Below are 18,405 nucleotides of genomic sequence, written 5' to 3' on the forward strand. Positions count from 1 at the left end.
TAGAGAATAATAGTTTTGAGGGAATGACATATCGATTTTATATTTTATTGTTATTTGACTTTGTATTCGACTTTCGAAATAAAAAAAAAAATGTTGTAAATTTAAATTATGCTTAAATTGTTTTGGTACAATATTTCGACAAATCGATATGTCATTCCCTTAAAAATATTATTCTCTATCTTTTTTGTAATAGGTAATGTAACTCTAAGATAACTTAAAAACATAGAAAAAAAGATTTTTCGTAAATGAGTTTTGTCTATGTTGCGCGTAGGCCAGAGAGAGAAAACAAATACTGCGCTGACATCCTCTTAAGATGCTATATTTTAAGGGATATTTTGTATAGGCAACCACTAAATCGATGTGCTGCTATGTCACCAGCCAATAGCCATTAACTTATTTAACATAAAGTTTCTCGTATTAATCATCGTAGTGGCGTACTATATGAAACAGGGTTGGAAAAAAACAAAAAAACGTTTTTAAAAAAAATCAGCGTTTTAAACTTTTTTTTAAGATGGTTTTTTTGTTTAAAACATGTAAAAACATATGTTAATGAAGGCCTTATAAATTATCATAGACATATTATATGTCTATGTAAATTATAATAGTCAAATATTATAGATAGGTTATAACTAAAGACCGGATTTATATTCTCTTAAAATACCTTAAATATGATGCTAATATTCTCGAAAAAACCTTAAAATATTCTCATTATATTCTCTTGAAAATTTAAAAAATATGCTAAAATATCCAAAAATAATCAATAAACATCATTATATTTACTTTAATATGCATTTAAAAATGTTTTTTTTTCAATTTTATATTAATAGTGAGTTAATAGGTATTTAAAGTTTCGTATTCTAATGGAATATTATTGCACTTTAGTAAGAGTTGGAAATAATAAAATAAAAAATTGTAAATGTTCAAAAAAATTTTTCTGGGTACCGTAATATTAAAATTAAAAATAAATACAATTTTTTTCTCACAATTTACGAAATATTCCAAAATATGCTAAATGAGTTAAATATTCTCAAATATGCAAAAAAAACTTTTCTATGCATTCAGAATTGAACAAATCATCCACATTTTTTACTCTCATAAGACTGCATAGACCCAGTAACGATATGTAAAAACATATAAATCCGGTCTTTAGTTATAACTTATTATAGGTACCATCCCTCATCACTTATCAGTCATCATGACATTGTGTTATGATTATTATTTCTATAAATATATAGGTTAAGTTCTCCTTACGGAACATCTTTTTTTAAAACTCATTTGTTTTATTCATACTTAGGTATGTAGTTTTTGACGTTGAGAACGGTGGTGCAATGAAATTATGGGGGGAAGGGGTCGTGCTTATTTTCAGTTATGATGGAGTTTTGTCTACAACAATTGGCCCAATTTTTTTGAATGCTATCGTTTTTTATTTTGAAATTGTTGATTTTCAATTAAAAAAAAGGTGGGCAAGTGGATGGCGCTCTGCTGTACAGTAGGTTACAAGTGGGTCACTGTAATGGATGGTGTTTTAATTTTGAATTCAGTGGCATAATATCATTGTAAACGATTCTGAGTGAAAATGGTCAGTCAGCCAATGCCTATGATAATATGACAAAATATTTTATTTTGTCATGGATAATATACTAAGTATATTTGATGATATTATTGTGATCAAAATAATTTATTTACCTATTTACGTGGAACTTTATTTTAAATTTTTAATCCTTACCTATAAAAGTTGAACATTTCATAAATATTTAACTACTAAAATAATTTGTAAATTTCCAATTTCATAATTTTTGTCAAAATTCGAATTTCAAATGCTTATAAAATTGTTCCTATGTATTTTTAATATTTTTCAACTGCTATTGTAAAAATATATCAGGAATCTTGAATTAAATTGTTGTGCTTTTTGACCCAACAAATAACATTTTATTGACATTTATAAAAAAAAGTTTCAAAATTGATTTTGCGTAAAAATTCCCGTTTATCCTTAATTGTTTTTTGTTTTTCCTGGCCCTTTTGAAAATTACTGGGAATTTTGACCTTCCCAATACTGGTGCAATACTAGATCACTTTCCCATCAAACAAGATACTGCAGTTGAAAATCGAATCATTATTTCAATTACTTTCGTATGTGTATAAGACACAAATAAAAAAAGGTGGATAAGTGGATGTCGCTCTGCTGTACAGTAGGTTACAAGTGGGTCACTGTAATGGATGGTGTTAAATTTGAATTCAATGATATAATATCATTGTATAAGAAAAACGATTCTGAGCGAAAACGGTCAGTCAGCCTATGATTTTACCAAGTATATTTGATGATATTATTGTGAATAAAGTAATTTATATATAACCTATTTACTCGGAGCCTTGTTTTAAATTTTCAATCTTTAGCCATAAAAGTTAAACATTTTATACATTTTTAACCACAAAATAATTAATAAATTATAAATTTGATAAATGTTGTCAAAATTTGAACTTTAAATGCTTATAAAAAAAAATTGTGCCTATGTATTTTTAATATTTTTCAACTGCTGTTAGAACGATATATCAGGAGCCTTATATTAAATTTTCACGCTTTTTTACCCAACAAATAAAAATTTATTGATATTTATAGAAAAAAAAACTAAAAAAATTGATAACTGACAATGTCCGTAAACAGCTCAAAAAGAGTCAAAATATTTTTAACATTTTATGGTGTATAGAAAATGCTAATATAAACATTCAGTGAAATTTTCAAGTATCTACAGTCATTCGTTTTTTAATTACAATAAAATAAGAAAATTGTTACATGAGAAATCGAGTAAATATCAAATGTTGTAAAAATATAAATTTCAGACGCTCATAAAAATTTAATTTAAGTTTCTTCTAGACATTTTTTTTTTATAAAGGTAGACAAACTTATGAGTAAAACAGATTTCAAAAACAGATTTTGCGTAAAAATTCCCGTTTTTCCTTAATTTTTCTTTTGTTTTTCACGTCGCTTGTGAAAACTACTGGGAAATTTTTACTTTTGACCCCCCAAAGTACCAACTAGATTCACTTTCCTATCAGAAAAGTTACTATTGAAGAAAATCCAAGCACTTTTACTGTCCTAAAAGGTGATGACAGACACAAAAATAAAAAAAAATAAAAAATAAAAAATAAAATAAAAAAAACACATCATTGTAGAATCAATACATTCATCGCTTCGCTCAGAATCTAAAACACACATCATTTTAAAATTGAAACATTCATCGGTCCGCTTAGAATCTAAAATCATTAAAAATAACTAATAAGTATCTCATAGAAAAGAAAAAATTCAGATTATTTTAATTTAAAATTTACTAAAAATATTGTTAAAACATACGTTATTTATTGTTGTTACCCCATCAATGTTTAAAACAAAATCAATATATTTTTTTCTGATGTAAACATAACAACCCTGAATCATAAAGTATTTGATTGATCCGTCGTGATTGTAGCAACTCGGGAACCGATGTCCATGCTGAAGAGTCTGCTGCCAAATACAATACTACCAGCATAAAAAAAAGATTACTAGCTTATTTTCTCTTATGACGATTAAGTATTCAACGGATGGTGAAATGAAAACAAAATTATAATTAGATACATAATATAATATATTACGTATGGTTTATGGATATCATAAACATATGGCACACAGACTAAGATATTATGCTATATTATCTGGTGTATCCTAATACATTAATCTTTTATTGTTCAAGGTAAATAATAAAACAAACGTAAAAAATAACAATTAACAACCCATATAATAATAGTAATAATAGTAATAATAATAATAATAATAATAATAATAATAATAGTATAATATATAACATTACACAATAGTTGTAACATATTATAATAATGACAAATCAAATTAAGTTAATTAAAACGTAATAAAAGTATGGGCAACAAAAATATTAATTATTATTAACTTTTGAATTTATAACAATAATAGTAGTGTGTGGGAAACGGGAAAAGCAAATAAAGCTCCAATCAGATTTTTGGTTTAAAAAAATATTTGAGTTTTTATGAATTTTTTTTTGTATAAAGTATAAATAAGTATCAAATTATGTTTTTCCCATACATATATCACATAAATTCCAGTATAAAAAATTTAGACGTAAAATACAAAATTGTACTAACATACTCAGTTTTTCTTAGATTCTAACGGGTTAACAGCAACACTTTCAGCAGCAAGTTTTACATATCCATCACCAGATCGATTTTGGCGTTGATTTAATTTATCTAAAAAAGAATATGAGAAACATTATAAACAATAGAATTTTGTTAAAAATATAGGTATAACCAGGCCCGGCTCAAGTGGTAGGTGACATAAGCTCACGTCTAGGGCATCATTTTAATATAAGGGTAGTATTTTTAAAACAGTGATAATATTATTATTTCAGGGGCAGAAAAATTTGAGTTTGCCTAATGCACTATTTTTTTCTTGAGCCGGCACTGGGTATAACAATTTTATAGGGGTAAATAAAATTATGTAGATAATGAATTAAAAGCATATGTTATACTAACCAATTGGTTTTCGAGAAGTTAATTTACTTCCTGAAGGTTTGCTGGGAGTATTAAATAGATCATCATCACTATCATCACCAAATATCGACTTGGTTTTATCAGATTTATGTTTTGAAAATGTTTGGTTAAACTCCAATTCATCATCACTGTCAAATATATTTGATGACGGCTTATTAACTTTCCCAGATTTTCGAGAGAATATATCATCATCATCATCATCATCAAATAATGAATTGGATTTCTGAGAAAGTAATGTATTTGAAATCGGAGATTTAGATTTATTTTCTTGTAATTCATTCACATTGAATGCTTTAACTTGTATGTCACATATTGGTTCAATTTCTGGAAGCTTTTCATTAACTGGTTCAATATTTGGATGTATTCCTTTAATTGGTTCAGGTTCTGGTTGTTTTTCTTTAAGTGTTTCATTCACTAGAAGTTTTCCATGCACTGATTCAATTACTGGGAGTTGTTCTTGTATTAATTTATTAGATTCTAATAGTACTGCATCTACTGTTATTTTTTTGTTATCATTACTATTTTTTGTATCAAATTCTTGTTGAATTGACTCATGTGGATCTGAATCGTCATCAAATAAATCCAAAAAAGATTTTTTTTTTAGCTCAGTTTTTATTTCCATTTTTTCATTATTTTTATACATTTTATCATCATTAGCCACAAATAATTTGTTGTCCAGTGGTTCTATGATTTTTTTTTTAATTTCATTTGAAGAATCTGTATCTGTAATGCCGTCATTTAGTATTGGACTAGATTGATAGTCAAATAAATTAGATGTTGAAACAAATAAACGAGATGTCTCTTGAAAGTTTGTTTCAGAACCAATATCTATAGATGACATCCGAGCTGCAGCTATTCTAGCTTTTCGACTTTGTGGACGTCTTTTTACTTGAATTCTGGCTCTTTCCTATAACAAAGTATACAGTAATATAAAATTACTAAACATAAACTCAAATAAAGAAATAAAAGTTACATTATAATACATCTTTGTTTGGGTTATTATTTTTAAAAATATTATTTACTTTTTCAGCACTAAAAAGTTTTGTTCCATCAGTTGGTAAAGTATCATCATTCTTTTCATCTAATGAAACCGATCGAGGAATATTTGATATTTTCAATGGGCTTTTAGAATTAGGAAGTAGACTTGCAATATTTATAAAGGCACCAGCATTTTTATTCAATTTTCCTAAAAAAAAAATTTTTTAAATATAATCGTTATTAATAATAACAGAATATTATTTTAGTTGCAAAATATTTTATATTCTACACTCCCTCGGTAGCTAGGAAAAATGAATGTAAAAAAAATATTTGTCAATAAATAATAAGTATTTTGAATAATATATTTACGTTTTAATTTCTCTTCTTCTACCTCTTGAAAAAATCCTATCATGCTAACTTGATTTTAGTTATTAACACTACTTTTGAGTATCCTCTATAGTTCTATATTTTTTCACTAATTTTCTAAACAATCTGATTCGATAAATATTAAATATTAATTATTTTTATTGATATTGTTTTATGAATCTAATATTTATTGTAATCTGAAGTATTGATGTACCTGCTTTATTATCTGTCCAGACTTATCTTATCTATTTCCTGTCCTTTTGTCAGTTTTCAATTTCAACTTAAAAAAAAAAAATTGATATGCACCCTTGAATAGTAACAAAATAACATTTGATTTAACGACATAATATATACATACTATCAGCTGGCTTATAGGCATCCAAAATGTCCTAATTTAAACAAAATTATTGAACTTTATTTGTGCTAATCTCAACTAAAACTGTTACAAATTTACAACGCTTATTTTCTGTTTTGTAAGATTTACTAAAAATACCCATTTTATTTATTTTTATGATAAACTATAGTAATGATAATATTTAAAAATATATTAATTAAGATTAGCTTTACCTGGGATTTTTTTTGAAGTTTCGTTTTTTGAATTTGGTGAACTGAAATAAGGCCCATCAATAGAATCCTTAAGAGACAAGTTTGATGTTGGACGAATCACTTTAATTTCCTCAATAGCATTCACATTTTGTATATTTGAATTAAAAGAAATTGGCTTTACATCATCACTACTTAAAACTATAGAATTTTTAACGCCCAGAGTTGTATTTTCTGAAGAAATAGGTAATATTGTAGTTTTTATATCCTTTTCATTAAATGATTCTTGATTCTTATTATTTATTACATTTTCTGGCGATAGATTTGATGTTGGAGAAATCATTTTAGTTTCTTTATTAGAATTCTCATTTTGTATTTTTGGACTAAAAAATAATTGTTGTTCATCATCGCTACTTGAAAATATAGAACTTTTATTACTCTGGATTGTATTTTCATTTGATATTATTTCATTTTTGGGCTGTGATGGCATATGAATCTCTTTTTCGTTAAATGATTCATGATTCTTACTATTTTGTAAACTATCAGGTGTATTCTGAAATATACCTTGATTATTTTGATCCATTTGTGTATTTAATTCATCAGATGACAAACTAACAGTCAACATTTTCTCATTTATATTTTGATTATTAGATACATCCATAGAGGCATCCGAAATGTTTTTATCGAATGACAAATAATTTTCATCTTCATCATCATCAGACATTAGACTAAAAGTGTTAGTATTATTTTTATCTATAATGTAATTTCCGGTCTGATTTATATTATCAATGTTTGGTATTTTATTAGTTATGGCACAATCATCAATCTCTTTTGAGAAACTTATATTTTTAATTTCATTAAAACTAGATTGTTTTCTACTTATGGAAGATGCAAGATTATTATTTGGTTTATTAGTAATAAATATATCATCATCAGAAGAAGAATCAAACAAGTTTACTTTCGATCCACGAGGCTCATCATTTATGTTTTGGCCTAATTCATTTGCATTAGAAATTGGTTGATCTTTATTAATGCTATTTTTATTCGGTACATTAACTTTAAACAAAGTATCATCATCAAAATCATCTTCGTCTGATGAAAAAAAATTGCTTAACTTTTTTGTCTGTTTTGAAATTGTAGGCTTTTGATTACTTTGTACCATAATATTGTCAATGTTCGGAAATTCCCTAATATTGCTGTTTAATGTGTTTTTATTTGGTAACAATTCTTTTTCAGTAACTTTAATATCAACCACACTAGAATTTACTGAATACTTTTTCAATTCATCAATAACTTCCTTATTTAATTTACCTGTAACTTTATTTTCTTGTATGGGGGGTTTAGATACATGTTTTATTTCATTTGATTTATTTAATACTTCAACAAGAATTGGTGAAGAACTTATTACAGATTTTTCTTTTGGTATTGTCTTATTAATAGATTTAATACTAAATAAATCATCATCAGATGAAGAGTCTAAAGGTTTTGTAGAATTATTATCAATAAGAGAATGAGAAGCTAATTCTTTTGTTTTCAGTTTTGAATCCATAAATTCTTCATCTGAATCTGATTCGGAAAATATATTTCTTGATGATTTTTTATCTTTAATTAAACTTTTTTTAGATTCCAAAATTTCTGGTTTTATAGCTGGAAAAACTGTTGCGGTTTTATTGGTAAACAAATCGTCATCATCTGATTCCTGATCAAATAGTGATCGTTTTTTTATTGGTTTAGATTCTTTTATTAAATCTTTACGTGCAACAGTAACTGAATTTGGATTAGAATTGTCAACAAGTTTATTTGTAATATTAAAATTTTCTTTAATATCTTCAACAGTTACAATCTGGGTTGTTACCTCCACTTTTTTACTCATCTCAGGTATTGTTGATGGTCTGTAAATATTAATTTTATAAAATATTTGCAATATTAACAATGGGCACACATTAATTTAATATACTATGTTACAATACTTAATCTAACTAACTACATTTATTTTATATTTGTGAACTCATAATTTGTGTCCCAAGATTATGACATTATTAAATAAATATGTCATGTTTCATCGTAAACAAAATATGATTAAATTTAACTAGTGCTCGAATTGAGAATTATTAAGTAGAGGAGCCCCATCTAACAATTCATAAACTGCATTCCAAATGCAAAATTATTCAACACGGACCCAAACGTATGTACTTATATAAAACATTTATATAAGAACAACCAAACTTAAACAAATGTTTATTGAAACTTCTTTTGAAATATTTTGCACACTTTAAATTATGCAAAACTAGCTGCTCAAGTCTTATTTTTTTTCATGGCCTAAAAAGTTGACACAGGTCGTGAAAATGTTGGTACAAAACCAGCAGGTTGCGAGGCAAAAAGATACTAAACTTTAGAAACGATAGTAAAATAAATATTTTATATGTTAAATAATGTAAAATTAATTTAGTAGATCTACTCCACATTTTAATAAAAATTATTTCGGGCATTAGTTTGTACCGCCCCCCCAGTCCAAGTAAAAAAAAACTGTTTGGGTCACAAAGAAAAAAAAGAAGGGGAACACTGCCCCCTTCCTTCCACCACCCAATTCGAGCTCTAAAAATGTAGATATTTTTAATTTAATTAACATTACTTTATGTTTTGAGCAGGACTAGAAATGTATGGTTTTATATCAGTTCCACCAAGAATATTAACAGCTCCTTTAGGTAACTAATAATTAATAAACAAACAAATTATTAATAAGTTTAAGATCACTAATTAGTAATTACAATAAAACAGATTACTTTTATTTTCGATGATATGACATTTACATTATCTGACGAAGAAGATGAACTATCTAAACATAAAAGTAATTTAAAATTAATGAACTGATAATCAATTAAAAATTCATCAATAGCTATATAAAATAAATAACCTTTTTGGAATCGTTTTCGCAATTCGTCATTCAGTGTCTGTTGTATACTTGGTTGTTCAACCTTTTCTTGAGTATTAGATTTAGTTTCTTGCTGAGGTGGTTTGTCTGAGTATATAGGTAAAGGTGGTTCATTTGAAAAATCATCATTGTCATCATCATCAATATCATCCCATAAGTTTTTTTCCCCAAACATATTATTATTACCATTACCAAATATATTATATTCATTCTCTAAATTGTCATTGTCATCATCATTAATTAAAGGTGGTGGACTAAACAAATCATCTATTAAAACAATTAGGTATAAGCATATGATTAAAAAAGTTTAGTGAAAACAAATAAAATTACACGATTTATACTCATCATTACATCATTTAAAAGTGTATAATTGTTAATTCTAATCCGATTTAAACCATTATTACTTATTATAACTTATTTAACATAAACAGACAATTTGGAAAATTAGTTTGACAAAGGTCTAATGATTTCAATACAAAAAACACTGACAAAATCTGATTAACGTCCTAGTATAGCTGTTAAAAATTGAAAAAAGCGTTGAATGTGTAGAACTGAATTGAATATCTTCAATAATTATTATATTTATAATAATATAATTAATAAATTTTGTTTATTCCCAGTAATAAAACAAATTATTGAATTAAATTAAAAAAGTTAATTCCAGAAAATAATTAAAAAAATTAAATCAAATCAAAATACAAAATTGGTAATTTTTTTTTTAAAACAACATAAACTGAAATCCGCAGAAAAATGGCTTTAATATAATTTAAGTCACAAACACCAAACTACATATTATGAATTTAAATGCAAATATTTAAGTATGTTGTACCAAATAATCAACAATATTTTTTAAAAACATACATTTTGTTTTAAGACAAGACAATTAAATACTAATACACAAATTATAATATCAATATTTGTATAATATTACCTTCATCATAATGTGCATATGCGGGTATATTTTTAGGTACAGGTTTTTCTGATTCAAAAATAATATTATTGGTAGCTACTGATTCAGGAGTAGGTTCATAATATGTCTTCTTTGATTCACTAATAGAATAGATGTCTTCTTCGGGTGCATCATTGCTAGATAACGATTCCTAAACAAATGGAAAATAATTTATAACATAGTATTTTAAACCGTACCCACAAAATTGTAATTGCTATTTTTTTTTAATTGTTAAAAGTGACTAAATAAATAATTTAAATCTAGATGGTGTCTATCAAAAATGTATTTTTAATTATCAGTTAGGTATCTATGGTGTTAACACCTCACCGAACGAATATAATCTGATCACTTCGCACTTACAACCGCAGGTCATCCTCTTTTCTTTTACCCACTCCACTCCTCCACCAAATTTGTCCATTGGTTATTAGTTATTACATATTATGGTGCTGTAGTCGAAACATCTATTTTTGTTTTGTGCACTCATATACTTTTGGTGAACGAAGTATAGACTAATTTTATAAATATGCAATAAATTACTTTGAAGAACTAATTGTACCTGATCCTTAAATGTATTTGTAGGTTGTTCAACATCAGAGTCTGAATCTGAAAACATGGCATTATCTACAACAATCTCAGATAATGTATTACCACTTAGTGAAGGAAGATTTAATTTTTTGTAAAATATCCTTGGCTTTAAAACAGTTTCTTCGTGTCTATCACAAAAATATAAATAAAAATATTATAGCCTAACACCAATTAATGATTTTAAATAGTTCTAACTTAAGTTCATCATCATCATCATCAGAATCACTAACTACAACAGTAATTTTTTCAAAGTGAGTATCAATAGCTTTAAAGCTGTTTTTAAGTGCTTGTTTTATATTATTTACGAATGTATCAGCTTCATTGATTTCTCGTAAAACTGGCTTCTAAAAAAAATATTAAACATAACAATTAAATGAGATATTCCAACTATTGGTACTTCTTTGTCATCGCCCCGCCATATAGTTGTATTAGTGTGCCGTTATTGTTCCTACATTTATCTACTATCGTGTTTAGCTTGTGATAGATGATCTATTTCAGGAATTGTTTTAGGAAATAATTACACTATTAACCACACATATAATTTTGTTGATCCAGACACAGGGGCACACACCTAAAAATATAAGAGGTTGTGGGGTTCTGCTAAATGGAAATAAAAAGCGTCATGGAACTTATAGACATTTTCTGGAATCATATTTGACCGAATTTATATGGAGAACACTTCTCGGGAACAAGATGCATTTGAAACTATATTAAGATATTTCTTAGTTCTAGTCTTCTTAATAAATTTGACAATTTAGATTTTGAGCGAAGCGATAAATGTATTGATTTTACAATGATGAATGTTTTTTTTTTCTGTAGCCACTTTTTAAGTCAGTAAAAATGCTTGGATTTTCTTCAAAAGTAACTTTTCTGATAAGTTGGTACTTTGGGGGATCAAAAGTAAAAATTTAAGGAAAAATGGGAATTTTTACGCAAAATCTGTTTTTGAGAAAATCGATTTCGGTTATTGGTACAACTCTAAAACAAATGACCGTAGTTACATGAATTTTTCACTGGTTGTTTATATTTGCATTTTCTATATACGATAAAATTTTCAAAATATTATTTGTTTTGAACTGTTTAGAAACATTTTCTGGTTTCCAATTTTATTAGTCTTTTTTTCTATGAATGTCAATAAAACTTTATTTGTTGGGTAAAAAGTTCAAATCTTGACAAAATACTGAATGCTTAAATTAGCATTTTCTATACACCATAACATTTTCACAAACATTTTGACTTATTTTGTGCTGTTTATGGACATTTTCAAATTCCATTTTTTTTAGTTTTTTTTTCTATAAATATCAATAAAATTTTATTTGTTGGTTAAAAAAGTTTGAAAATAATAGGAGGCTCCTAGGTTATTGTTTCAAAGGCAGATGAAAAAAATTTAAAATCCTTAGTCACAGTTTTTATTTATAAGCATTTAAAGTTCAAATATTGACAAAATACGTAAAAATGACGAAAATTTGCAAATTATTTTGAGTTAGAAATTCATAAAAAATTTTCTTTTTAAATCTAAGATTTCAAAATGTAATACAAGATTCCTCATAAGTTTGTCTACCTTTATCAAAAAATAAATGTCTACAAGAAGGTCAAATTAAATTTTTAAGAGCGTTTGAAATTCATATTTTACATTTTTACATATTCACTCGATTTCTCATTTAACAATTTTCTTAATTTATTGTAATTAAAAAAACGAATGACTGTAGATACTTAGATACTTGAAAATTTTACTGTATGTTTATTATATTAGCAACTTCTATACACCATACAATTTTGAAAATAATTTGACTCTTTTTGAGCTGTTTATAGACATTGTCAGTTTTCAATTTTTTTAGTTTTTTTTTCTATAAATATCAAAAAATGTTATTTGCTGGGTAAAAAAGCGTGAAAATTTAATGCAAGGCTCGTAATATAATGTTACAATAGCAGTTGAAAAATATTAAAAATACATAGGCACAATTTTTTTTATAAGCATTTAAAGTTCAAATTTTGACAAAATTTATCAACTTTAAAATTTAATAATTATTTTGTAGTTAAAAATTTATAAAATGTTCAACTTTTATAGCTAAGGATTGAAAATTTAAAACAAGGTTCCACATAAATAGGTTATACATATATAAATTACTTTATTCACAATAATATACTACTATCATCAAATATACTTAGTAATATCTAAAGACCGGATTTATATGTTTTTATATATCGTTACTGGGTCCATGCAGTCTTACGAGAGTAAAAAATGTGGACGATGCGTTCGATTCCGAATGAGTAGAAAAAAGTTTTTTTTGCATACTTGAGAATATTTAACCCATTTAGCATATTTTGGAATATTTCATAAATTGTGAGAAAAAATTTGTATTTATTTTGAATTTTAATATTACGATACCCAGAAATAAATTTTTGAACATTTACAATTTTTTTTTTTTATCATTTCCAACTCTTACTAAAGTGCAATAGTATTCCATTAGAATACGCAACTTTTAATACCTAATTAACACCTTACTTTTAAAACAATATTGAAAAAAAAAATTAAAAAATGCATATTTAGGCAAATAACAATGTTTATTGATTATTTTTGCATATTTTTTAACTTGGAGATTTAAAATGAGAATGTTTGAAGGTTTTTTTAGAGAACATTAGAATCATATTTTAGGTATTTTAAGAGATTATTTATCCGGTCTTGAGTAATATCATAGGATGACTGACCGTTTTCGCTCAGAATCATTTTCTTATACAATGATATTATATCATTGAATTTAAATTTAACACCATCCATTACAGTGACCCACTTGTAACCTACTGTACAGCAGAGCGAAATCCACTTACCTACCTTTTTTTTTTTATAATATTTTTTTAACATTTATGATTTTAATAAATATTATAAATTTAAATTTTGTATATAAAATAATATTTAATATTGAAATATATTTTTTTTAATTTTTATTGTTTATTTTATTTATGGCGGGCAATAACTAACAGGTACCCAATTATTTTCTTAGAAAAATAAATGTTAATATAATATGTATTATATTTACTTCAACTTTAGTTTGTACTGTCTCGTCTTCTTCTTGAACTTTATTTTCTATAAATTGTTTGTCTGCTAATAACTGAAATTCATTATTGATGTTTGCTATTTGAACAGCAGTGTCATCTATGCTGGCCACTAAATCGTCCAATTCATTTAATGTATTTTTAGCACCTTGAGTTATTTTCTAAAAATATTTAAATTATTATCAATCAAAAAATAATATTATTAGGTTTAAGTATAAAACATTACTAATACCTATTATAAAATTGGTACAATATAAACAGATAAATTTTAAAAGTTAAATTATTTTATGAAGTCTTATGAATGAATATAATTTACTATTATTTGCAAGTTGGTTTGACAAATAAAAAAAAAATGAGAACAGTGACTATACATGGGTACAACTATTACACAATGAATATGAAATAATAATACTATTATGAGTTACACTTACATTGGACAGTTGTTGAAGGTATTCTGCTAATCGTGCTTCATCTCCTTGATCCCATTCTTTGCGCCGTTCAATAAAATCGCTCAAAGTCCACACATGAGTTTCCTTGGATGGTAATTCGTCCTATTAAATTTTCAGATGCAAAATTGCATCGTAAAAAAAATATAATATGTATTATGCAACACTTACCTCCATAAGATATTATTGAAACACGGCCTATTTTCCGAAACTACAACTCAAAAATATCACAGCAACATTGACAAATAATAATTGAGAACGAGATAAATTTTTATTAACTAATTAGTAGTCGATTCGGAGTGACATAAAATTGACAATTGTGTTAAAATTATTTTATTCGTGGTGATTAGCCACCAACATTACAATAATTATTATTGAGTAATGAATATCGTTTTCATAATAATTGACACATGACACAAGATAGTAGATTCCGAGAAAAGTACATACGAGTATACGACCAGTGATAAGAATGCTACTGTTATCATAGTCAGAGAGACAAGACATTTTATGGCTTTATCATAATCATAAACTTTATGAGGAACATTATGATCTTATGTAATATGGTATAGCCCATGACAAATTAAATGGTATAGCCATTGTTATATTCTATGCTTTGACTAATCTAATTGCGAATTGTTCACTTAAACACTGTTAATTGTAATAAAAACATTGTTACTTAGGTTTACGAATTACGATTCGATTTACGTTTACCTATGATGTTAGGACGTAATGGAAATAATAGGAAGAAAAACAAGACTATTACAAGTGTTAAATAATTGAAGCGTAGGTATAGTATATTTACCTGTGTTAATCGACTTGTGATCTTAACCATCATTCTAATAATTCATTTTTACATAAATAATCACATTACACATTTACATATTACTTATTACATTTTACATGTGTAATTACAATTTTTTTTGCAACATTCAGAACAAAACCAATCAGACTTCTTAGGTTTAGGTTTAATACTTAAATCTAAACTGCTATCACTGTTTGTTTTTCCTGAATAATTATTTTTATTAAACATAATCAAACATGGGTAGATTATAAACTAATAAATTTTTGTTTTTTTTTTGTTTTACCTGCAGTATATATTATATTAGAAAGATCCTTCAGCGTTATAATTTTACCAGTCTTTAGTTGCGTTGTGTGTTGAATTAATTTTTCGTTTGCTCATAACTCCATTAACTCAAGAACTTCAGTTTTATTTTGCGGGTTAATCTTTCGTTGGTTTGGAAGATGATTATTTATGTTTGAGATAATACGTGGTTATGGTTGTTATCCATTCGACTAATTTCTAATGCATTTCCTGCACTGTTTATTATTAAATAAATAAATGCTTGACAACCTTGGGGCATAGTTCTGAAATTTGTATTTAAAATTATTAAAAAAGAATGAACCAAGTTTAGGGTAGATGTATAACTATAATATAAACTAGTATCTAAAATACTTTAAATACTTACGAGGTATTTTGTTGATCTTGGCAAATCTTTTTTTTTTGTGGACCCCTCCATGAATGCACATAAGTTTAACATAATAGTATTTCAGATCTTCAGACGTATTTGCCAATCTAGGGTACCTGTTTTTTTGGGATGAAATAGTCTTGTAGTCTTTAATGTAATAGATCACAAAGTTTGATGTTTTGAAAGTATTTAAGGCTTTTTCAAATTCTACATAGTTTTTAAATGTATCACCTATGCGCATCTTGATAATGTTGGTATTATAATTTTAAGACTAAATTTTAATTTATTATACTTATATAACTTTGTTAATGCCGTCACTGTTAAATTCAAACAAATTTTTAAAAAAAAAAACCAGAAAATCAACAGCCTTTGTCTATTGTTAAATAAATAATATACCCTTACATTTGTATTATAAACTAGGTAGAGCAATAAGGAGTAACCAATCAAAATGACAATATTTTATCAAGAGGTAGGTAATAAATTGCAATTGTCAAAACAGTTCACTGAAACCGGTATTTTAAAACATTTGAATAAAAATATAATATGGAATAATTCAAATTTTCGCGGTATTTGATAACACCTGACCTACCTGATAACATCGCGGTGAAAATATGGGAAGTCCCCATAGACCTATAAAAGAATTCTTTTATAGATCTATGGAAGTCCCCAAGCAGTGGCGGCGCAAACTTTTTCGGCAGTGAAGCAAGAAAATGTTAGTTGTAGCAAACACGACCCACCTTTTTATTTTGCACAGAGCCCCACACCCCCTATTATAATTCTATATCAAATTAGTCTTTCTAAAAATTCATGTTACGGGTACTACAATAAAAATAACTTTTATAAATTATATAAATACTGCTTTCCATTACGTTATGTAGGTTTAAAAAAGTTTGAAATGGAACTTGAAGCACTTCTTTTAACAGACTTTTTTTTACAAGATTCCTTGTGTCGAATACAGTTGGTATTGTTCAATAAATCACGATTTTTTCCACAACTGGGACACAGAGAATTCATGTTTCAATAGTTAGTGATTAAACGGATGTGTTAACAAAACGTAATACGTAAATAAAATAATAATTATAAAAATGAATCCAAGTTTCTGCTTGAGAGTTGAGACTGCAATAATAACGTTAATAACAGCAAAACACTGTATTACTGACAGAATATGAAAACAACTCACTAACACACAGTTGCGATTCATATTTATTAATACTAATCAGTTATTGGTCGTTTCTGGTTAACTGTGGAAAATACGTCTGAATGTCACTCAATATTTTTCAGAACTGACTATCCACTATAGGTACCTACTCGGTACCCACCCACCACCCCTTTTAGCTGTGAGACATTTGTCTCACAAAAACCCTCTCGCGCCGCCACTGTCCCCAAGTATGCGCAAAACAGTGTCCGGGTACGTATTAGCATAGAACGATTAAATATCCGGTGCCGGGTTTCTAGCCACAGTGTTTTAAATATTAAAATTGATAATATTATCATGACAAAATAAATTTAGTCATGAATATTATAATGATATTATACGTCTACGGTCTGTCCAGCGAGAGAACGCGCGGCTCACCAACGAAAACTGGTTCCCACACTCAACCCCCTGCCAAAGGGGGACCGGTTTCGATAGCACGGTGACGCGGGGGGTACGCAGGATCGGCGCGTTCTCTTGCTGGACAGGGTATACATAAGACAAGATTTCTGAAAGGAGAACTCAATGTCTCTATAGTGTAATGTGTATAGTAAGTATCAATTAATTAACTATATAGTTACACACAGACGATAGCACCGGTTAAGCGAGAATAAAATTAAAAATTATATAAGCTAATATTTTGAATTTTTGCTTGTAAATTGAACTTGACGATTAAATAGCATTCAACACAATCGCGGTCATTATTAGATTATAATTTATGACATTACATACTAATTCATATGCGTACGTATGGGTGCAGCCAGTGCCGCATTAAGCCAAATTGCCGCCCCGGGGCAATATAAAATTTGCCGCCTCTATAATATATTTAAAAAAAATATCATATGATTTTCACCTCTCTTTATTCGCTATCATAAACACTGTGAGTTGATCTCGTGTTGTTACATCAGGAGTCAAGTCTACTATAAGTGAAAAATATTTAAATAATTTTTAGTTTTTTTTTCTATAAATATCTTGAAAATTTAATAGAAGGCTCCTAGGTTATTGTTTCAAAGGCAGATGAAAAAAATTAAAAATCTTTAGTCACAGTTTTTATTTATAAGCATTTAAAGTTCAAATTTTGACAAAATACGGAAAAATTAAGAAAATTAGCAAATTTTTTTGAGTTGAGAATTTAAAAGATTTTTCTTTTTAAATCTAAGATTTGAAAATGTAATATAAGATTACTCATAAGTTTGTCTAACTTTATCAAAAAAAAAAATGTCTACAAGAAACTTAAATTAAATTTTTATGAGCGTCTGAAATTTATATTTTTACAACATTTGATAATTTCTCGATTTCTCATGTAACAATTTTCTTATTTTATTGTAATTAAAAAACGA

At 26.8% G+C, this 18,405-nt stretch overlaps 1 protein-coding gene and 1 pseudogene across 2 annotated transcripts; both read right to left on the reverse strand.

Annotated features, from left to right (window-relative positions):
• Positions 1 to 3,614: 3,614 nt before the first annotated feature.
• Positions 3,615 to 14,841, reverse strand: LOC132950251 (homeobox-like protein HDP1). 2 transcript variants are annotated; one of them, XM_061021587.1, is made up of 13 exons: positions 14,579 to 14,841; positions 14,393 to 14,494; positions 13,946 to 14,122; positions 11,103 to 11,251; positions 10,879 to 11,035; positions 10,305 to 10,473; positions 9,356 to 9,640; positions 9,225 to 9,277; positions 9,074 to 9,150; positions 6,466 to 8,333; positions 5,577 to 5,740; positions 4,537 to 5,461; positions 3,615 to 4,251 (listed from the first exon to the last, which is right to left on the reverse strand). In XM_061021587.1, exons 1-13 carry the CDS (start codon positions 14,582 to 14,584, stop codon positions 4,154 to 4,156), a joined length of 4,230 nt encoding a protein of 1,409 aa, XP_060877570.1. In that variant the 5' UTR covers positions 14,585 to 14,841; the 3' UTR covers positions 3,615 to 4,153. The 2 variants fall into 2 exon arrangements, with proteins under 2 accessions (XP_060877570.1, XP_060877569.1); XM_061021586.1 differs by having other exon boundaries at positions 14,393 to 14,512.
• A 257-nt stretch (positions 14,842 to 15,098) lies between these two features.
• LOC132951311 (uncharacterized) lies at positions 15,099 to 16,135 on the reverse strand (annotated as a pseudogene).
• Positions 16,136 to 18,405: the final 2,270 nt, after the last annotated feature.

Source organism: Metopolophium dirhodum, chromosome 8 (genome assembly GCF_019925205.1).
Source record: "Metopolophium dirhodum isolate CAU chromosome 8, ASM1992520v1, whole genome shotgun sequence".
In the NCBI taxonomy this organism is placed as follows: Eukaryota; Metazoa; Arthropoda; class Insecta; order Hemiptera; family Aphididae; genus Metopolophium; species Metopolophium dirhodum.